At 38.5% G+C, this 22,712-nt stretch overlaps 1 protein-coding gene across 1 annotated transcript; it reads left to right on the forward strand.

Annotated features, from left to right (window-relative positions):
• The first annotated feature begins 1,362 nt into the window (after window positions 1-1,362).
• PSMD11 (proteasome 26S subunit, non-ATPase 11) lies at window positions 1,363-21,727 on the forward strand. The gene is made up of 14 exons (XM_034415994.3): window positions 1,363-1,522; window positions 6,203-6,304; window positions 6,774-6,898; window positions 7,029-7,100; window positions 7,678-7,735; window positions 8,618-8,812; window positions 11,040-11,184; window positions 13,441-13,501; window positions 15,761-15,823; window positions 17,033-17,158; window positions 18,431-18,466; window positions 18,827-18,878; window positions 19,224-19,366; window positions 19,468-21,727. Exons 1-13 carry the CDS (start codon window positions 1,432-1,434, stop codon window positions 19,364-19,366), a joined length of 1,269 nt encoding a protein of 422 aa, XP_034271885.1. The 5' UTR covers window positions 1,363-1,431; the 3' UTR covers window positions 19,468-21,727.
• The last annotated feature ends 985 nt before the right edge of the window (window positions 21,728-22,712 follow it).

Raw genomic sequence — 22,712 nt, forward strand, 5'->3', positions numbered from 1 at the left:
TACCTGCACTAGACAATTATGGTAAGTGCAAGAGCTAAGCAAAAACCAGAAAATCACTATTTAATTATTCCTTATTGCTATGAAATTATTACTTTAGATCCTCTCCTATACCTGAGTTAAGTCCTTAAGGTAAGTCCTCAACTTAAAACCACAGTTGAGCCCCAAATTTCTGTGATTAAGCAAGGCAGTTAAGTGAATTTTACTTCATTTTACAACCTTTCTTGCCACAGTTGTTAAGTTAGTAACACAGTTGTTAAGGGAATCTGGCTTCTCCATTGAGTTTGTTCGTCAGAAATTCACAAAAAATAATCACATGACCCCAGGACTCCTCAACCATCATAAATATGAGTTGATTGCCAAACATCTGAATTTTGATTGTGTGACCATGGAGATGCTGCAAACGTGTGAAAAACAGTCGTAAATCATTTTTTCAGAGCTGTTGTAACTTTGAATGGTCACTAAATGAATTGTTGTAAGTGAAGGACTACATGTAATATAGATAATGCCAATCTACTTTGGAAGTCTGTAACAAATCTCAGATAATCTAAGCCAGATGTCAAACTCATGACGATATATCGTCGTATGACATATCACAACTTTTTCCCCCTTTGCTAAACCGGGGGTGGGCATGGCCAGCACATCCAGACCGAGTTTGACACCCCTGATCTAAGCTTTGGGTAGCAAGTGCTATCAATGAGCACAGAAGCAGTAAGTAAAAATTCAAGCTGCCATAAAAGAAATATGCATATACACCTTTCTTTCACAGCAACTTGAATTTGATTTGCCTCCTGATTCTCTCCAGATTTAAGACCATTAATTACGTTTCATGTAATTTTTAGTAGCTTAAATTCTGTGGTCTAGCATCATAGGTCCATTCTATTGAATTTCAAACATTTATGTTTCATTCAAAATAAATGGTTTTCCATTAAAACTCCCCCGCCCCCCAAAAAAAGTTGGACTGGGGCTAAATCACTTGATTTTGACTTAAAATAGTGGTGTCTATTCTGAATTTATAAGGGATTCTGAAGAAACCTTTAGAAACAGTCCACCAGACTGGTGATAACCGTTATAGAATGAGCAAACATCTAAATCAATTTCAGTCAATTGCAGGTGTGTTTGTGTGTACCTAACAAAGGACGTATTCTGCGTACGTTTTATGATGTTGAGTTAGCGAAGAGCGTAGACAGCTTAAAACCTCCTGCCTCGCTTCGCTGGTTTCCTAGCAGCAAGAACTAACCCGCTTTATTCCTACGATGTTCATAAAACACTACATCTCCCAGCCAACACCGCTTCTTGGTGGGTAATCATAGAGTTATATCATAACAGCTTGACGCAGCAAAGTCGAAGGGGAGGAAGTGAGGCAAGCAGTTTCCGGTGGAAATAGGGCCCTGTGATTCCGGCCGGCGTGAGTGAGCGAGTTTGGCTTTTAAGATGGCGGCTGCGGCGGGCTTGGAGTTCCAGCGCGCCCAGTCTTTACTGAGCACCGATCGCGAGGCCTCCATCGGCATTCTACACTCCATAGGTGAGTTGGGCCGGCCGGAAAGGGGAAAACCGGCAGGTTAAATCTGGCTGCCGATGGTGGAAAGAGATTGATGATGGGCCTGGACGGGTTAGGCTGGAACCGCTGCTGACTCACTGTGTGTGGAACTCCGAAGGAAAGCGGGAGCTCCTGAGAAGGTGGAATTTGGAAAGGGGAAGGCTTAGTGGGGAAGGCCTCCATATTCAGCATCGCTTCGTGGAAAACGGAGAAAGCAAGGGGGGGGGATTGGGAGACGGGAAAGGCGTGGGGACTGAGCTGAGGCGAGGGGTCGGGGCTGACAGGCGGCCTCAGATCACCAGGCGGGCTTCTCTGACCTTCCCCCTTGGCTTTTATTCAGAAGAGGCGACTTAAAGATTAGAAGGTAAACAGGGCTGATTTGCCCGCTAGGGATGGGTTCCGATGCCGCTTTTCACCCACTTTGTAGCCCTGGACCAGTCAGGTTACTTTGTAACTTCCTAAGCGGGCAGTTCTGGCCTGCATCACCCCGTGTCACTTTTTCGGCTCTCCCTTCCAAGGGCATTTTCTCTGGAGGTAAAGGTAATGAATGAGTGGGCGACAATATACAAGCGATTTGGAAAAGAAATGTGTATGAGCTTCTGAAATGTAGGTTGATTTTCTGATGTGAGTGGAAAGTGGATTTTTGGTCACAGTTAAATACTAAGGGACTACATTGCACTTGCTTTATTAGTGGTTTAATATGCTCATCATTCAATATTCATATCACTGTTTTGACAGGCAGGTGGAGTCCATGATAATACATTTTACACGCTGTGAAAAATTTCACTTGTTGGTTGTAGAAAGTCAAGACACTTTATTAGTAAGTTTTATTGATTCATTTTTAGTTGGCTTTTTTTTTTTTTTTTTGGGTTAGGTAATAGTTTGCTTGATAGGATTGTCCTGCTACAGAAAGGAAAAGAGGAAACATGCTCTAAGTGAAACAGAGGTGACTTTTTAAGGAGAATGCTATATGGTCCAGAGATGGCATTAAGAAGGATAATGTGAAGAGTAAGAATGGTGGATCTAAAAAGGGCTAAATTGGATATAGAAAAAATGGCAAAGCAGCATGAATAAAGCTATTGATGTAGCATATTTTAAATGTTCCTGACTTTTCCCTGTAAAGTTATTTCTGGTTACAGCTTGTCATGTTCCAGGTAGTCCTCAACTTATGACTATGATGGAGCCCAAAATTTTTGTTGTTGAGTGGGAAATTTAAGTGAATATTGCCCCATTTTACGACTTCTTTTGCCACATTAAGAGAATTACTGCAGTTGTTAAATTAGTAAGAAGGTTGTTAAGTGAATCTGGTTTCCCCATTGTCAGAAGGTCGCAAATGGGGATCACATGACCCTGGGATACTGTCACGGTCATAAATATGAGTCAGTTGTCAAAACTCCAAATGTAAATCATGTGATGATGGGGGATGCTACAACAGTCTTAAGGTGTGAAAAATGATCATAAGTCCCTTTTTTCTGTGCCATTGTAACTTTGGTCATTAAATGAACTGTTGTAAGTCGAGGACTACCTGTATATGATGTGGAAGTATCAGCTGTTGTTATTAAACAAGTAGCTGCTATCCTTCTGTCCCTTAATGGCTTTGTGAGAGTGGTTAATTACTAAATTATATAAGATTTGATTCTGATTTTAGAAGGATTGTCTTTGTAATGTTGTTATGTAAAAAGAATTCCGTTGAATTAATTATATAATTTTAAACACATTCCAGAAAGGTCTGTGACAATTCACCATGGACAACATGCTGCAGCACAACTCACTGCAGGACAAGAGTTACATTAATATTAAAGAATGAAATGTGAATGGCAAAAATTAAAATATTTTTTTATTTATTTTAAATAATTAAATAGAATTGTTAAATTGTTCCGCAATGAGTTGTCCTACTGTGTGTTTGCCATGGCGAGTTGTCCTGCAGCAAGGTGGCCATGGTGAGTTGGCTGTAGTGAGTTAGCCGCAATGAGTTGGCCGTGGCAAGTTATCCCATTCTGTTTCAGAAAGGGTAGGTTTTCCAAATCCGATAGTAAGAGAAAATCAAATTTGCTGTAAGAAAGGTTATGTATGAGAGTCACCCTTCTTTCTTCAGTGCAGATCCTCTTACACGTCTATCTGAATGCTGTATTCCAGTGATCTTCAACCTGTGGACCACTGGGAGGCCACAATGTTATCACAGGGGGTCTGTGACGGCTTGAAGAAATGTTATGATTTAAAACTTGAGTTAAGTCTTGGGTGGGGGTCTGTGCCCATGGTCTGTAGCTATAAAAGGTATTTAAAGAGGGTCTGTGGTGAAGAAAAGGTTGAGACAACCACTGCTCCATACATTTTATTTCACATTAAAGTTGATTTTCTGTAGAACATGTTTCTTGGTAACACAGACAGCATAACTTCCTCTCTCAGACAAAATAAATTTGAGTAAGGACACCTGCTGTAGAGGTTTTTTAATTTTGTGAGCTTGCCAGCAGAGAAGAAATGAGGGAGATGATGACACCAGAGAGGACAAACTGCTACTACTTTTGTTGTCCATCAAACGTTCCCTGGCCTTGTGGTGCTTAGTGAATCCTGGTAGTAAATTACTGGAACTTATAAAGAGAAGACTGATTTAGGGAATTGGTTCATATGCATTTTCACTATGCTTGACAATATTTAACCTAGGACAAAATAAATTTTACGAGATTCTGATATTTCTATTAAAAAAAATGGCTCAAAAATTGGTATTAATTTGGCTGTATTTTTGCTATTGGGAAATATTGTGTCCTGAGGACAGCTCCAGTTGTCAGTAAGTTTAAGTAACACAGCATTTGTTTTTTTTCTATAGTGCCATAATTTTAAGTGCAATCCATCATAGGTGTCAGTATTGCAGTCTTTCCATTGCGAGTTGTCCTAGGACAAATGTTGGCAACCCGTGGCTCCAGAGCCGCATGTGGCTCTTTGACCAATCTCCTGTGGCTCCCTGCTGACCCAGTCTCGTGACCTGCTCTCCACCCTGAGAAGGCGCAAGTCTGTCCTCAGAGCCACGTGACTGAAGCCCCCCCTAGCGTTTCCTCTGCACTGCCCGCAGTTGGCTGCTTTTTGCTATTCCTTTGCGGGCAGCTCACCACCAGCTGCGGTTCCTTTCGTGTCACCTCATGAAGGAGGGGAACAGGGAGGAGCAGTTGCTGCCGCTGGATGCAGGGAGAGAAGAGCTCTGGCTCTCCTGCACATGTGTGGCTGGCTACACATCTGAGCGTACAGTGGCTGCAGTGGGAGGAGGAGTCGCCACCGCCGTGATCCCGGCCCAGGACGGTATCCCACTTGTGCGTATGTGCGCATGAGAGAGAGAGAAGGGGAGAGAAAGAGAAAGAAATGAGAAAATGATGGAGAGAGAGAATGAGAGAGTGAAGGGGTGAGAGGAAGAGAAATGAGAGAGAACTGGAGGGAGAGAATGAGAGAGGGAAAAGGGAAACAAATGAGAGAGAGAAATGAGAGAGAGAAATGAGAGACAAGAAAAAGAGAAACGAGGGAAGAGGAAGAGAGAAATGAGAGCTGGAGAACAAGAGAGAGAGGGAAAAGAGAGAAACAAATGAGAGAAGGGTAAGAGAAAGAAAGGGAGAGGAAAAAGAAAAGCAAATGAGAGAGAGATGAGAGAAATGATGGAGAGAAAGAGGAAAAAGAGAAACAAATGAGAGGGAAATGAGACAGCTGGAGGGAGAGCATGGGAGAGAGGGAAAAGAAGGAAACAAATGAGAGGAGAAGGAGAGAAAGAAAGGAAGGAAGGAAGGAAGGAAGGAAGGAAGGAAGGAAGGAAGGAAGGAAGGGAAAGAAAGGGAGAGGAAAAAGAGAAAAGCAGAAATGAGAGGAAGGGAGGAGAGAGAGACACACACACATTTCCCACAGAAAACACCGAGAGCCACAAATCCTGGGTAGGCGTGGCTGGATGTGTGTCATGTGACAGGTTTTGTGGCTCCCTGTGTTTTTTTGTGAGAAATGGGTCCAAATGGTTCTTCAAGTGGTTTAAGGTTGCAGGCCCCTGTCCTAGGATGAAAAGAAGATAAACTAGAATGGAATGACTAATTCTGCTAATGAACCTTCATAAGCAATAGTATATTATAGTGGAGAGATATGTTTTTTTGTTTCAGTATATGACATTCACTCTCAGTATTGCTAAAGAGAGTTGGATGATCTTTCAAGCAAGAAGTTTGTATTTCCTTCATGCCTTAAATATTGGATGTTGCACTGTGCAGGTACTCTAAGAAACAAACTTACTGTATTGGCTTCTTTAAATAATAGTGGTTTTGTGTCTATTTGTTCATGCAAACATATTAGCATTGGTGACATCTGTTTTTCATGTTGATTATCTTTGTATGCATTGTCTTATTTTCAATATCTAGTAACACATTCAAGAGTGTGGGGGATTCATTTCATAGTTATAGCCATATTTATGCTGATTCAAATATTAACACCAAATGAGGTAACATCAAGCCCTTGTATAAATATTCCATGCTTTGAGCTGCTTCATCATGCAAAACTTTCTGCTCCTTTCCAAGACTCTGAACAATTTGTCAAGCATATGTTTTTGGCTTATAAGAAGCAAATTTAAAATGAAAGTTTGGGAGACTTGTAAACTCTCTTTGATTTGACATATACCTCTTCTTTCATCAAAACCTTTTATTTTCCCAGTGAAACGTGATGTTCAAGAGAATGATGAAGAAGCGGTTCAAGTCAAAGAACAGAGCATTCTGGAACTCGGGAGTCTCTTGGCCAAGACAGGACAAGCAGAAGGTGAATCCTATGTTTAAAGCAATTTAATGGTCACATTACTAGCAGTTTTTCTAAAATTAGCATAAATGCTAGAATAGGATTTCAACTTGGTTTTCATCAAAACATCAGACAGTTTAAACATTCTTTCCTTCTCATCACCATTTCTCTCTGTTAAATTATGATTTAACCATGGCTGGTTTCACACATTTCATAAAGCCATAAACTAAAAACTCTGCCTAGGTGCAAATAATAATTAGGCAAAGTAACATTTCAATTACACATGGAGAAAGACCCCTATAGCAAAACTGTAATGGAAATCAGAAGTAGTTTAAATATCTAGCAGTCAGTTATCTGAGACAGATAACTGACTGCTAAAATTTATGTATGGTCACCTTTTTCTAGAATATGAACATAACCTTTTATAATGCATTCAGATACAATTTTGGATCCTGAGCTATATTGCTACTTGATTATTTTATTGTTAATATAGAGCTTGGAGGACTTCTGAAGTACGTGCGTCCTTTCTTGAACTCCATTAGCAAGGCAAAGGCAGCCCGTCTGGTTCGGTCCCTGCTAGATCTATTCCTAGATATGGAAGCTGCAACAGGGCAAGAGGTGAGACAGTTGAAATTCAGGCACATCTCTGCAAATGTTCAGAGACAGTTTATGTAAAAAATGATATCATGATAGCAGTGATGGTGCAAATAGTAGAAAAATAATGGAATAAATGTAGTTTTTCTTTTAGGTTGACCTATGTCTTGAATGCATTGAATGGGCCAAATCGGAGAAGAGGACATTCCTGCGCCAAGCTCTGGAGGTAGGATGTAACATATGCCCATTGTAGTTAATGTAGTGATGCACAATATTCTTTCCTTTGCTATTTGGATATGGAACCTGACATCCTATATGTCAATATATTATATTCAAAACATTTGCCATTACTTTTTTCTTTAGGTTCTTGACGGCATATTCTCAAGTAGTAGTTTGGAGCATGATAAACTTCCAAACTGATTCACATGTTATTACAGGCAATTTTTCCTGCAGCTTATTAATGCAAATGTATTTTGCTGCTTAAAGAGCTTTCTCAGATATGGTTGACGTAAGATTTTATTTATGTAAATGTATTAATAAAAAGGTGTTCCTACCTGCAAGTGTTAACACATGCAGTTCACCGTATTCTATCCTTGTCATTTCAAAAGCATTACTCCTACTGATTTCTTTCGTATTACTGTGGTTGTGCTTTATAATATAGGTTTTTTTCCTGTGTTTTCTTGCCATTCCTGAAACATTTTCCCAAGAGTCTTGTCAGGTTCATATTTTACCCATTTTGGCTCTTAGATCAGTATCTAATCATCATAAGTTTTCACAATAATTCTTTACTTTTCTCTCTTTAGGCAAGGCTGGTTTCTTTGTATTTTGATACAAAAAGGTATCAAGAAGCATTGCAGCTAGGTAAGTTGACTTCTGTAATCATCCCCAGAGTGACCCCAATGACTTATTATTGTTATTCTAGGAATGTATACAATGGTGAATGCATGGAACAGCTAGTTTGAGATGATTTCTGCATGAACTGAGAACATGTTTAGCCTCAATATGGAATGAATTAGCATTGTTTTTGATCTGGAAACAGTTTGAAACATTTGTTACAAGCTGAAGTGTTTTCATATAGGATGCAAGAAAGAAGAGAGGGTAAAAATCAAGGCCATTGAGGTTGGTAGAGGCTATGGGGAGAAGGGAAAATCCTAGAAAAATTGGGGATGAGCAAGAGAGGGATACCTTGCATTGGAAATTGCTAAGGGAAGAAAAAAGGTGATCTGCACCAGGCCTTGCCTACTTATCCCATAAAATCACTCCCATAGAATATCATAACCCAGAAGCATTCCTCTTTTCTTTTCTTTTTCTGCTGAACTACAGCCAATCCAAGATGGTTTGGTAAAATGTCCAGAATCCAATGTGTTTGTTGTAGGTTTGAAACAAAATCTATGTTCTTAATTTTTTAGTTTCAGTTTATGAATAAATTCATAGTGACTTAGTTAAGCAACTGGCAACTGCTGGGTTCTGCATGTTGTCAAGAATAATAAAATACCTTATTAATGGCTAATACCATTAGGCAGCATAATGTTTTTGGAAGCTTTGGGGATATCATACTGATATTGAAAAAGAGAAATGTTGGTTTTTGTATGTAGTGTATTAGTTTGGTATGTGCTGTTTTCACTCTTCCTATATTTTGATCAGACTAATGTTTTAGACTTTTCTTTTTCTGATCAAATTAAAGGATTCAGAGGAAGGCCTTTAATATGGTGTAAATGCCACCATCCACATTGTTTTTATCAGGCTCACAGCTTTTGCGGGAGTTAAAGAAGATGGATGACAAGGCCTTGTTGGTGGAAGTGCAGCTATTAGAGAGCAAAACTTACCATGCTTTGAGCAACCTGCCAAAAGCCAGAGCAGCATTAACCTCTGCTCGAACCACAGCCAATGCAATCTATTGTCCACCCAAGTTGCAGGCAGCACTGGATATGCAATCAGGTAAGATCTTGTGCTTTTTTGTATTATGAATGCCTTGATCTTGGGTCATCACTATTTGCACAATCTGAGAAATAAAAGCCAGCATTTTCAAGTCTTGAGTGCTTGGATTATTTTAATTTGCAATATATCCTCAGCCACCTTGCTAGCTGCCCAGGACCATAAGAATTCTTGCATTCTTATAACAACCAGAGCACAAAATGAGAGAAAGATTGGCTTATAATGTCATGCAGAACAAACTAGGTCATAGAAAAAAGAGAAAGAGAGCCAGTTTAGTGTAGTTGTTAAGGTACTGGCCTAGAAACCAGGAGGCAGGGAGTTTTCTAAGCATGAAAGTTGACTGGATAACTTTGAGCCAGTCACTCTCCCTCAGTGTTTTACCCACCTATTAGGCATGTTCACGCCCTTGAGTTACCGTATTTTTTATAAGATACTCCGACTATAAGACGCACTTAGCTTTTGGGGAGGGGAAAAAAAATCTGCCTCTTGCCTCCCAGCAATTTGCCTCCTTGCAGCAAACAGCCTGGTCAGCTTCAGCACAGCCTGATTTAGCACAAGCAGCTGATTAGCGGTTGGATCTGCCTCCCGGAATACCACCAATCAGCTGTTTCAGGCTGCGGGGATCATCGACACCGCCCATCGCCGCTGCCACCTATCACCGCCTCTGTGCACTCCATTTTTGGCCTCCGTGCGCCTGGTTTTCGGCCTCCACATGTCCCATTTTCGGCCTGTTCCAGGCGGCAGGGATCGCCTATCCTCGCTGCTTGGAACGGACTGAAAACTGGGTGCACGGAGGCCAAAAATGGGGCGCACGGAGGGGGCGATAGGTGGCAGTGTCTGTGTGCAGCCGCGATCTATGCAGCCTGGAACAGCTGATTGGTGGTATTCCAAGAGGCAGATCCAACGGCCAATCAGCTGCTCGTACTAAATCAGGCTGACCAGGCTGTTTGATGTTTGCTGCAAGGAGGCAAATTGCTTAGGAGGTGGAGACCGAAGGGTTGGGGCTGGCAGGTGGGTGGGGCTTTGGCAACATTCGCTTTATAAGACGCACTAATATTTCCATCCACTCTTTTTTGGTGGGGGGAGAGTGCGTCTTATAGTCCAAAAAATATGGCATATATAAAAACAGGATAAAAATCTAATAACAATATTGCAAAAACGTTTATAAGACAGAATCACACTAAAGCAGTCTGTCTAGGGAAAATTATAGTATGTACTGTATGTTCCAAAGATTATTGAATGAAGTATGAATAGATCGTTTACAAAGTTTATTGTAGGCTGAGAATATCTGCTTTGAATGGTACAGTTAGTCTTCAAGGTACAATGGCAGTTTAGACAGAGATTGCTATTGCTAAGTAACATGATATTGTATGATTGTATTGCTAAGTGACAGCAACCATTATTAAGCAAGGAACTCATGTGACCATGACTTCTGATTACTTTGATTTTGCTTGTGAGAAGCCACAGGAAACATCAGAAATTGTGATCATGTGATTGTGCCTTGCTGCTATGTTATAATTTCAGGCAGTACTGTGGGAGCATTTTAGTGGCTAGAACTCTGAGGGTCAACATGTTATAAATCCCCACCTTAAAAGCCATTGTAAGTTTGAACAGTTGCTGAATGAATGGTGGTAACCCAAGGACTGCCTGTAATTGCTGGATTTCTTGTAGCATTTTGAAAAGAATTGCTTTATTTTATATGAATTATTGAGACAAAATAGAAACATGACCAATTCTTCAGTGATTACAAGATCAGATATGGTTTTTTAAATAAGTGTTTAGATGCAGTCATTAGCAACTAGATACAGAATTGAATAGTTAAATAATGCTCTAAATTCTAAACTTTATCCTGAATTATACATTTGAACATCTCTTGATTATTTCCTTGACATGACTTCTGTGATTTAGCAGATACTTAATATAGTTGGTGTTGTTTTGAGTCTCATTCAGTCTGCTATCAGAAAAGTTGGTGAAACTTTAAATATTGGAACAAATTATAGCTACTATTTTGCATGAATATATGAAAATGAATTTTATGAAGATTAGAAAAATTTTAGCTATATGCATAAACTTAATTTTTCTTGCCCTACCCCACAACAGGATAGATAAGAAAGTTCAAAAATTTTCTGCTTGGAGAAATAAATAGGATTTGGCAACAGTGTTTTCCCTTATCTTGTTCTCCAGGTACCTCTGTTATATTTAGACCTCTTTTTTATTTCCCCTTTAATAGGTATTATCCATGCAGCAGAAGAAAAGGACTGGAAGACAGCATATTCTTACTTCTATGAGGCATTTGAAGGTTATGATTCTATTGACAGCCCCAAAGCCATCACTGCGTTGAAGTATATGCTGCTATGCAAGATCATGTTAAACTCGTACGTGATTTTATTGCATCACATAGGGAATGCAACATGTACTTGTTTCCTTTTTTTACATCTGCACAGAAGACAGTTGCTCTGATCATACCACAGGCTGCAGTTTGTTAAACTCTTGTATGAATAAATTGATTTTCAAATCCTGATGGTGGCTGAAAAGATATGAACACGAAGGAGGAAAGGGGGCGAAAAATAAAAGCCAAGAAAGGGAGCAAAGAAGGGTAGAATGTTTGCCTTTGTGTCCCATTTTGTTGTAGAGTTTCAAAGTTGTGTCCGACCCATCGTGACCCCATGGACAACATTCCTTCAGGCTTTCCTGTCCTCTACCATCCTCTGGAGCCCATTTAAGCTCACACCTACTACTTCAGTGACTCCATCCAGCCACCTCATTATCTGTCGTCCCGTTCTTCTTTTGCCCTCAATCTTTCCCAGCATTAGGCTCTTCTCCAGTGTGTCCTTCCTTCTCATTAGGTGGCCAAAGTATTTCAGTTTCATCTTCAGGATCTGGCCTTCTAAAGAGCAGTCAGGGTTAATCTCCTCTAAGACTGACCAGTGTGATTGCCTTGCAGTCTAAGGGACTCGCAGGAGTCTTCTCCAGCACCATAATTCAAAGGCCTCAATTCTTTGGCACTCAGCCTTCCTTATGGTCCAACTTTCACAGCCATACATTGCAACTGAGAACACCATAGCCTTGACTATACGCATTTTTGTTGGCAGGGTGATGTCTCTGCTTTTTAGTATGCTGTCTAGATTTGCCATAGCTTTCCTCCCAAGGATCAAGCGTCTTTTAATTTCTTGGCTGCAGTCCCCATCTGTGGTGATCTTGGAGCCCAGGAAAATAAAATTTGTCACTACCTCCCATTTCTTCCCCATCTATTTGCCAGGAATTGAGAGGGCCAGATGCCATGATCTTAGTTTTCTTAATGTTGAGTTTCAAGCCAACTTTTGCATCTCCTTCACCCACATCAAGAGGCTCTTTAGTTCCTCTTCACTTTTTGCCATCAGAATGGTATCATCTGCATATCTGAGGTTGTTGGTATTTCTACCGGCAATCTTAACTCCAACTTTTGATTCATCTAGCCCCGCCTTTCTCATGATGTGCTCTGCATATAAGTTAAATAGGCAGGTGACAGTATACAGCCTTGACGAACTCCTTTCCCAATTTTGAACCAATCAGTGGACCATGTCCAGTTTTCACCGTTGTTTCTTGACCCGCATATAGGTTTCTCAAGAGAGAAATAAGGTGGTCTGGTACTCACATCTCTTTAAGAACTTGCCACAATTTGTTGTGATCCACACAATCAAAGGCTTTAGCATCGTCAACAAAGCAGAAGTAGATGTTTTTCTGGAACTCCCTAGCTTTGTCCATGATCCAGCGTATATTGGCAATTTGATCTCTAGTGCTCTGCCTCTTTGAAATCCTGACTGTACTTCTGGTAGTTCTCGATCCACATATTGCTGGAGCCTAGCTTGTAGGATTTTAAGCATAACTTACTAGCATGTGAAATGAATGCAATGGTGCGATAGTTTGAAGGTTCTTTGGCATTGCCTTTCTTTGGAATTGTGTCTAATTTAGATTTCTTCATATTGGAATTGCATTATCACTGGCAAAATATTACTTTTTTCAGTAACTTTTCTCCGCTCTAAGAAACATAGGCGTTGCTTGATAGAAGCAAACCCTTAAGAGTGAAAAGGCCACTATATTTGAGCTCCTTGCCATCTAACAGAATTAAATGTCTTATAGCATGCTTTCCTAGTCAAAATATGATTTGGTCTGGGAAGTCTCCGTTAACTATTGAGATAGCTGAAGGTTCTTGAAATATAATTTGTTTACTTTTCATTTCTGACAGCTAAGAGAAAGCAAAGGTTCTCTTGGTTTTTCTTCTGCATGATGAATAGTATTTGAAAAAGGAAGCCCTAGAAACATTTTGTCCAATCCCTTATATCAATGCTGTTATTTTGTTCTTGATGTCAGAACATCTGGTTTGTAGTTCCATGTATATTTCCATGTATAACTCTGGCATTTCCAGTGGCTACAAGCAAAAGTTACTCTTTATGTCTGGAGTCAAATATATTCAAATAGCTGGTTTCTTTTTTTTCTTGATATTTGGCATTCCCTTAAAGCATTTCAAATATATTAATATAAAATCGATAGTAGAATGCTATTTTTCTGGAAAGCAATGATTATATGGTGAGGTGCTTTCGTAGCCTGAATTCATGGACTCAATAAATCAATATTTCTATGCTTTTTTACAGACCTGAGGATGTGCAGGCATTGGTGAGTGGGAAGCTTGCATTGCGGTATGCAGGCAGACAGGTATAAAAATCCTGAACTACTATTTTTTGTTTCTGAAAAGTTTTCCAATCCTAGCTGACTCCTGTTAAAAAAAAGTTTCTTAATCCTGTTCAAAACAGTTATCTACTAATTTGTTCTACTCCCAGAGTATTTTATTATATGTTTTTTTATGCATCCTGGGTGGTTTGGGAGCCAGTCAGTTGGCATGTGTTGCCACCTGAATGCAGAAAGATGGGTCAGCAGCATTAATGATGTGATTCATCAAAATGGGGTTATGATCTTATGTCGTTGGATTAGTGTCTTTGAGCCAATTGAACTGGAAGGCCAATGGCCTTGATTGTATTTGGTGTTGATGCATCAGTTTCCTTTTGTCCCCTTTCCTGGTCTGAATCAGAGAAGACAAGATGGATCAGATCTCGTAGAGATTGGCAAGATTAGAGCAAATTAGACCACTTTGGACTTGCTAAAGTGTGAAGTGTTTCTCTGCTTTGATGAGGGAGTTAAATTGTAGGGCTCTTGAGATTTATAAAGGCTTTCTGCATTGTTGTCAAATTCAAGGATACCAAGTCAGTGTTTTGGCGGCTGCACCCATTATTTCTAGCTTTTAAATTCATTGTATTCTCAGTATTTCTTGCTCACAGTTAGGTCCAAAAGAATTAATTATTACTCTTTTTAAGGCCTCATCTGTAATGTGTTTTTGACATTAATTTGGGAGAATTATTTCAACTTTGTCTTGACAAGAATGCTGGGGTTACTGGTTGCCATGGTTTTTATAATTTGGCATGCTGCCCTTGGCATTGGGCAAGATAATTTCTGCTCAAGGTAATGGATTGAATGCACTCCTTTTTTCATCCTGAAAAATGCATAGTTGATATATCTGAAAAATGCCCCTTAGCGCCCAAAACATGGAAGGAATTGTAATTGATTAAATGACAACAAAATAATTTGATATCCTGTCACAGTTGGATATTTTGAACAGCAAACAGCACTTTGAAAGATAGTGGCTAAATGCTAGAATATAGTAATAGATTTTCTAGTAAGCCAGCACCCACTATTAATTCTATTAAAGTGTAACTTTAACAGCTTGATTCATTTGAATTGTATAAAACTGTCTGTTTAGATTTCTTTTTTGTCTGATGTGATGCTATATGATCTTGCTTTATTTGACTGCTATTATTAGTCTTAACTTGATTTCCCAATAGTTTCCTTTCATGACTAGCTATGAGCTGTCCATTGCTAAGTGGCAGTCTTTTAAGCTACTGTGGAAACTGCTAAACTATTTTGGCCAAGAGTTTCAAAAGCTGTTTTTTAAGGAGTCCACATTCTTGTTTATAGATGATTAATATTCGAAGATAGAAATTACTGTTTGTGCAGTCAGTCGGCATCATCTGACAACAAGGTCTGTTCCAATTCCTTTGAAGATTGTTTAACTTTCTCCTCCCTCATTGAGGATGTATGAATTGTTGCTTCAGGATGAAAGCTAAGGAAGCATTCTGATCACCTGTTTCATTGTTTATAAGAGGAAGACAGCTCTAGAAATGCTTGCCTTTTAAATTCTGTTTCCAAATCCCAATTCAGATGGTCATATATATATTTGAGGTGTGAATAAAGTAAGTAGATTTGTCTTGTCAGCTTTATTTACATTTTTCTTGTCCAGCATAATCATTTTGTCTTCTTGATGATTTAGGTAAAATCTGGACTTGTTCTATTGCATAGGGGAGGGGATTTTGTCTTTTATCTTGAGAGGTTAAACTGGATTAAATTCAGTATTTCAGGTTATTACAGCTATCTAATCTTCAAGGGATAGTTAACGCTGAGTAGCAGATTTAAATAAAATAAGGATAATGTAGATAAAATGAGAAATACACCAAGCAAATAGATTGTCCTGTTGGCTCACCAGACCCAGTTTCCTACTTCCAGTCCTAGTTTGCATTTCTGTATTTTAACGAGTTTAGATCCCAATGGATGGATTTGAGTTGCATTGACTACTTGGATGTTTTCAGGTACTTCATTATAACAGCTTAAATCTCTGTTTCCATGTTGAAGTTATTTTGTCTGGATAGTGTTTTTCGAAAACATACCTGAATGCTTCTGTGATTTAGCAACTGTGTGAGTTAAATGAGGGTAGAAGAATTAAAGCAGTCTTAGTATTTTGATCAAGTATCCTTCCTGAATTACATTCTATCCAACTAAATCAATTTTCTCATATGAGAACAATACAAGTAATATTACTATCTAAAGGTTCAGAAGAATGTAAGCATTGGCTCTACTGTTTTACAGACAGAAGCACTGAAATGTGTAGCTCAAGCCAGTAAGAATCGATCACTGGATGATTTCAAAAAGGTAAGCAGCTATAATAAGGAAAATGGGTTGAATATCTTTGGATTAGGTTAATTCTTAGTCTTAGAAAAGGCACTTCTACTGAAAAGAAAAAAAGGCAGAGATGATCTTCAAGATACACTTGCTGAAGTCATTTGAGAATAGTCTTAGACAAGATGGACTGGGCTGATTAGAAGGCCACATTTTCAGTTGTTTTAACTCAAAAGTCTGATTTCTTCAGAAGATGCATTTTAGGTTGCAGACTTTTCTTCACTGAAAGTCAGAAAAATCAATAACTTGGATCCTGTTATTGTATGATAAGTCAAAGCATGTGACAGTGAAAATATTATGAAGATAAACCAAAGCCAAGCTAGAAAAACTGTTGGAACAGAAAGAAAATTGTTAACTTTTGTTGCTGGGAAATAAAGTACCATGTTCAAATATTTCCTTCTTCAATTTTGAAAATTGTCTATCTCTGTATATAGGTATATCTTGGGAGAGTGTTGAATATCTTGATTTGCACAACCAATCAGAATTAGGGCTTATTTACAAAATTAAATTTTAGTTTGATTAGGGCTACTTCTGTATGAGAAGCTATTTGGATCCAAAGTGGAAATGATGCTTTTAAGAAAGTGTGGGAATGCTTGCTATCCCTCTTGAATCTCCATAAAGAGACAGCAACAGATTCGGTGAGCATACCTACACTCCCTCCAAGGCACTATTTTTGCTTCAGATCTGAACAAAAATGCATCACTACCTAGGAATACCATATGGTTCTGCAAGAAACGAAAAGACCAAGTGCCTAATGGATGCTCATAGGTCTGTGTATTTTTAGTGAATGTTATTTTCATTAGTCAGATAATAATTTCAGTCCTATATATAATTTAAAAAGAATTAGTTTTTAATCATATCATATATTCTAAAACTAGCCATGAATGATCTGTAGGGTCGGTGACCGGGATCAGAGGTTTAGTCTTCCTAGCTTTTGGACTCGTGCTGGAGCCCATTCTCAGGGAACTTCTCTCTACTGGAAAAAAAAATATATTCCAGTAGAAAAAAGTTCCCTGAAGATGGGCTCCAGCACAAGTCCAAAAGCTTGGAAGGCTAAACCTCTGGCCCCAGTGACCGACTCAGATTAGATTTGCAACATTATCCTAACTTCAGGTAACCTAGTCAGAATGGTAGTGAAATAGCCTCCTGCATTCAGTAATGATTGAACTTGATCTGCTACAGGCACTGAAAGATTATAAAATGGAACTCAGGGATGACCCCATCATCAGCACACATTTGGGCAAACTGTACGATAACTTATTGGAACAAAACCTCATCCGGGTTATTGAGCCTTTCTCCAGAGTGCAGGTAAAATGTTTCTGTAGAGCTCTACCCATGTCTCTCTTCCCATCAAACTATATGAAAAGCTTATTTTAAAACATTGGCATTTTCACATAAAAGTAATCCAAGATTTGCTTTAAATCTTTTAAACCTCTGTCTTGTTGAACAAGTTAGAGTCTCTAATCATGTCTTATTTGGCCAATTCTGATTTGCCTTCCTTCTGCTTCTTTTGGATGGAGTACAAAACCAAACTGGGCTAAACTATTATTGTGGCCTCAAACAAAATGACAAGCCCTGGTTAAAACAGGGAAGGATCTGTAAATGTAGAGCACTGTATAGTGGTTTATTGTATTGAAAAAAAATCAATCATGGTTTCTTTTCTTATATTGTATATTTATTTGATTGATTTGGTCATCATGCTAAACATAGTATGGCATAGTATTTTAGAAGAAAAGCTATATATGCATAAATAAAATAAAATAATTTTGTTTAAGCCAGGCCATTTTGAAATTTTCTGTACACAATTTAGGACTAGAGTAGTACAGAAGGAATTACAGGGTAGAATGAATTGTGTGAGATTGTTCCAAATCTTGAACAGAAGCTTTGAATATCAGGTCAATGCATGGATTTAGTTTTTTGTTCTCCATCTCTGGACTTGCTCAATCTTATCAAAAGTGAGGTCTTCAAAGTATTTCAAATGGATAGTTGATCACACAGTTGATAAGATTATTTCAAGATAGGGAGATCTTTTTTTTTTAGAGAACGCTGATATGGGTGGAGAGTCTTAATATTTTTTTCTATCAAATTAATAAAAATGTAATTACCAAAATGACCTTGTGTTTCATTATGGAGATAAACTTCTGTCAAGTGTAAATCAAAAAATCTGGAAGAGCTAACATCAAAGTTAAAATTATATAGCGAATAAGGAAGGTAAACTTGACAGATCCATTGTAATATCCATTAGCAAGGAGAAAGCATATATTAAATCTACAACAAGCAGAAAATACGTGGAAGAGAGTCAGACAAATACCTCCCTAATTTACAAGAATATAAAAAGGCAATGAGGTATAGTACGATCAAATGTGTAAGACTTTATTATTATAGCCACTCTTAATAAAAGTTGTTTTAGCCTTCCTGTGGAGTAAATTCTTGGCCTGGTCTATCTGGTAAGGCTGATAATTTCACACAACCAGTTGTGTGAATACTGTGGTAGAGGCAAATAGTGTGCAGATTAACAGATAAATTACTCGATCTCATTAGCACTTCCTCATTGTGGCCCCACCTTTTTTTCTTTTGCAGATTGATCACATATCTAGCCTTATCAAGTTATCAAAGGTAAGAACTTAAATATAGTTGCCTCCATAATGCTATTTTCAGTCATTTTTTTTGTTTCAATGTCAGTTACAGTTGTGAAAAAAAATCACATTTTCTTCAGCAACAGAAGTGATTTAGTAAGAAATTCAATTAAATGAAAAGAAAAAAGAACCTAGTAAGCCTGAAATACTATAACCACACACTTGTAGAAATAAGCTGTGTTGCTAAGCAGATATTCATGGGTTGAACTGTAAGGATTTTGGCAACTGTTTCTTTAAAATAAGTAATAAGTGGAAAAATAATTTTTCAAGGGAAAAAGGGAAAGCATTGTTCTAAGCAAGGAGCATTCTCTCACTTGAATGTTTCTTGGTTCAATTTCAGGCAGATGTGGAAAGAAAGCTCTCTCAGATGATCCTGGACAAAAAATTCCATGGTGAGTCAATTCTCAAGAAAAGAGTTTGTTTCTGCCCTTTGTAATGTTTAATGGTATTTCTTTCTGAATAAATATGATGTACTTCAACAAGCATTAACAATATAATATAGATTGAATTATATTGAGGAATTCCCACAACTTCTAGGGTTTTTCTTTTAACTTTATCTTTAAAAGTTGTGCATTTGGAATCTATATAGTTGGGGTATAATTTTTATTTATTAAATACATAATCCAAGCTACTCTACTTGCTCTACTCCTTTGAAGTCTGTCAAAATTAAAGTGGAACATTCTGCGTTGGAAATATAAGTTGTCCAACAATCTTAATTGAAACGTTTCTCTCATTAGGGATTCTTGACCAAGGGGAAGGTGTCCTGATTATTTTTGATGAACCACCTGTAGACAAAACATACGAAGCTGCTCTGGAGACCATTCAGAATATGAGTAAAGTAGTGGATTCATTATACAACAAAGCCAAGAAGCTAACATAGGTGAGGGGGTTCTTACAGCCCATGGTTAAAGCTGTAACAGATTTTACAGAAGGATTGTGCTAATGAGTGATATGCCTCCATCTTTTTTGTTCCCCTTGCAGAGTTGAAAACTGTTGGCTGTTTGGAGCGTTGGTGCGTGAAACCTTTGGGGGGTGGAACAAAAGGCTTAGAAGATGGTGGGGTTTTTTTGGGTTCCCCACGCCCCTTTTGCTCTCCTTCTTACTCAAAAAGTTTAAGACAGCCTTTCCCAACTAGGTGGCCTCCAGATGTGTTGGAACTACAGGTCTTTGAATTCCTAATCAACATGGCCAGGGATTCTAGGATTTGTAGTCCCAATATATCTGGAGTCCACCAGGGTACGGAAGGCTGTTTTAAGACTTCCTCATCTGATCCATCTTGTCTATACAATTGTGTGTTCCAGTTTCCATGTAACCTTTTACCTGCTGAACTTTGTACTGGGATGGGGAAATAATGTTTTTAAAAAAATGTTTCGGGGGTGGGGGGGAAGGGAAGCAGTGACAGCATCCTAAATAAAAGGAGTGAGGCGTATGCTACCTTTAAAAATGAACTAACTTGCTTTTCATTTTTTTGAAGGTGGCAAAGGGATAGGCCAAGATGTCTTTTAAATCACAAGAACCCAGCCACACAAAATTCCTGCATAGAAGTTATTTCTTGTGTGCATTGTGTCCAACATGATTGTCCACAGATGTACATGCACTGGGTAATCAAAATTGATTACTGCATCTAAGCATGTGCCCAGGTAGCAAATGTTCATGAGTGCATGTTGGTTTCCCACAAATTCTCTCCATAGCATTGTGTTCTATGTAGGAATTTTGTCATCTGTAAAGGATAAAATTAGAAATTGGGAACTATATTAACTTTGTGTTCAGAATTCAGGAGTCACAGTGGCTTAAGCCACATCAATCTTCACATTTATTGAAGAATCAGTAAAAAAATATTACAGGCCTCTGTCATCCTTAAGTGCCCCATCTACAATTCTAAGGCCTTATCACATGGGGCCTGCTTAAAATACAGTTTTCCATAACAGTAAAAGGGCAGAAAATAGCCACTCTTGAACAGTGGTACTCAAGGTTTCCTGATTCTGTACTGCATGCTTTTTTTTTAAAGGCTAGAATGTACTTGCCTTTTAATTTTGCAAGATATGCCATTGAAAGTACAATTGAGCTTCTGTTCCTAATTGTTGATTTCTTTAAAAAACAGTAGATGGGTTTTGACGGAAGGCTGGTTTGGGTCATCCAGAGGTATTTTTAACCTTTGTTCCATTCCCTGAGCATCAAGAATAAAGCTGCCCTTTGAGGGTGAGGGCATGGCTGCATATTACACTACCCATGTGGCTGCTATCTGAAACTGCATTCTTCTGTTACTGTGCCAGATACCTAAGGGGATTTACTGAAGAACAGATTTCCTAAAGTTTACCATACTGTCATTTCAGCAGTGAATTTCCTCATAGTCTGTCTTAAGGATCAAGCAACTAGTTGCTCCAATCCCAAATTAATCTGACTACTAGATATAATGGTGGAGCAAATAATAATTATTGAATTTTCTGGCAGCCTGTCTTTTGCAATGGTAGGAGGGATCCCTCCTGCTTCACTATTACTTCCAGAAAACAGTTATTGGCCATAAACATTTCATCAGGGAGAGGGGAAACTTTTCAGAGGCAACCCTGCAGCAAAAGTAAAGCAGCCTTCTAACTCCTGGTGCCCACAAATTATCTTGGATTTCAACTCCAGTATTTCCAAACTGGCATGGTCTGAGGAGCCTGGGGGTGGGGTGGGGTGGGGGGGAATCCTAGAATGAAGGAGACTGCTATAAATGATTTGCCTCTTAAAACTGTCTCTGTTCAAATCTAGAGGAATTTTAGAGTGGTGGTTTTGTGTAGGAGAGACGGCACTCTTCACCCTGGTGTTTTGTCATTGAATAATGAAGTTATATTTAAGGTGTTGCTTGACATATGAGTAGTGTAACCTTCCACATCATTGCCCTCATCTTCCATTTTCGTTCTCTGCTTTCTCATAATTATTTTGTAAACTTGCTTCTCCTACACCACAAAATATTTTTGCATACGCATGACATCTCTTAACTGGCTGTATCTACCCCTTTTTTCATGCTGCTTTTCTCTTTATTTTTTTCTTTTGTGTACTTAGCATTTTAAAAGTTTCACTCTGTGTCAGCCAATTCAAATGTTCTGGGGAGAGGAGGGTTTGGGTTTTTTTGTTTTTTTGGTCTTGGGGGAGGGTTTGGCACCATGAATTTCAAAATGTACAAATGGTTCACGCTAACACACACCAGGTATATCTGATGTTCAGATGGCATACAAATAAAAATATTCTTTTTCAAAAAGAACCTGTCTGTTGTCATTGCCTACAGAGGCACAAATCTAAGCTCTTGGGAGTATCAGTGGCATGGTGACTCAGTCCCTATAATTGTTAATCTCCATAATACAAGTTACTTTAGTAAGATTGTTCTCTTTATGATTATTCATTACTAAAATCAGCCAATCAGATTATTGACTCCATCCTACTTCATGGGATCTCGCTGGGTCTTGTTGTCCGAATATCGAAGCATTTTATTGTACCTTGTCAACAATAGGACAATCTTCTGGAGAGAACCTACCGAGTATCTGAATACGTTAAAAAGTGAGCATTTTGAGCTGTAAAGTCTTAATCAGCGACACCAGTCATGTACTTGCAAGTTGCCACTTTGGGCCTCTAATCTTACACAAATTCAGTAAATAGCCATAGGTTAGCATTTATCCTTACATTCTATCTTCTTTTGTATAGAGTCTGTAAAGAATTGTTGATTGCATATAAGGTGCAATATATTTGAAGAAACTATATCAGAAGTAAGCATTAATTCCAAAACATTGTTTAGCGGAAAATAGCTAAAGGCAGGGGTGTCAAACTCACGGTTTTGTCACATGATGTAGTGGGACTTTTGCCCCTTCACTAAACGGGACATCGGCATGGCCAGTGTGTGACGCACCCAGCCTGCAGGCTACAGCCCTGACTAAAGGGATGATGCTATCAATGTTGTGGAAAACGTAAATGGCTTCTCTAGAATTTATCAAATGTGTAGCCTGTGGAGATGATCCAAGTGCAGAGTTGGATCAGGGATTATTTTTAAAAAATGGAAAGTCCTCTATGAAAATTATTCAGTTTATAGAATTTTATAGTTTTACTTACATGCTTTGTCTTTATATATTTTGTTTCAGAAGAAAACTTTAACACCAACCTGTAATACTTAAAAGTGACTTATTTACATTTTGAGATTTTTATTATCTCCGTCCTTTCATGTTGAGGTACTTCAGAAATGATCTAGCTATAAT

The sequence above is a fragment of the Pantherophis guttatus genome, chromosome 4 (genome assembly GCF_059756535.1).
Source record: "Pantherophis guttatus breed Tessera chromosome 4, ASM5975653v1, whole genome shotgun sequence".
In the NCBI taxonomy this organism is placed as follows: Eukaryota; Metazoa; Chordata; class Lepidosauria; order Squamata; family Colubridae; genus Pantherophis; species Pantherophis guttatus.

Excerpts from the sequence above, each read along its gene's own strand:
- PSMD11 (XM_034415994.3), top strand. The coding sequence starts at position 1,432 with ATGGCGGCTGCGGCGGGCTTGGAGTTCCAGCGCGCCCAGTCTTTACTG. Across the intron at positions 7,101-7,677 it reads TCCTGCGCCAAGCTCTGGAG|GCAAGGCTGGTTTCTTTGTA; the intron begins GTAGGATGTAAC and ends TTCTCTCTTTAG. Across the intron at positions 7,736-8,617 it reads TCAAGAAGCATTGCAGCTAG|GCTCACAGCTTTTGCGGGAG; the intron begins GTAAGTTGACTT and ends TGTTTTTATCAG.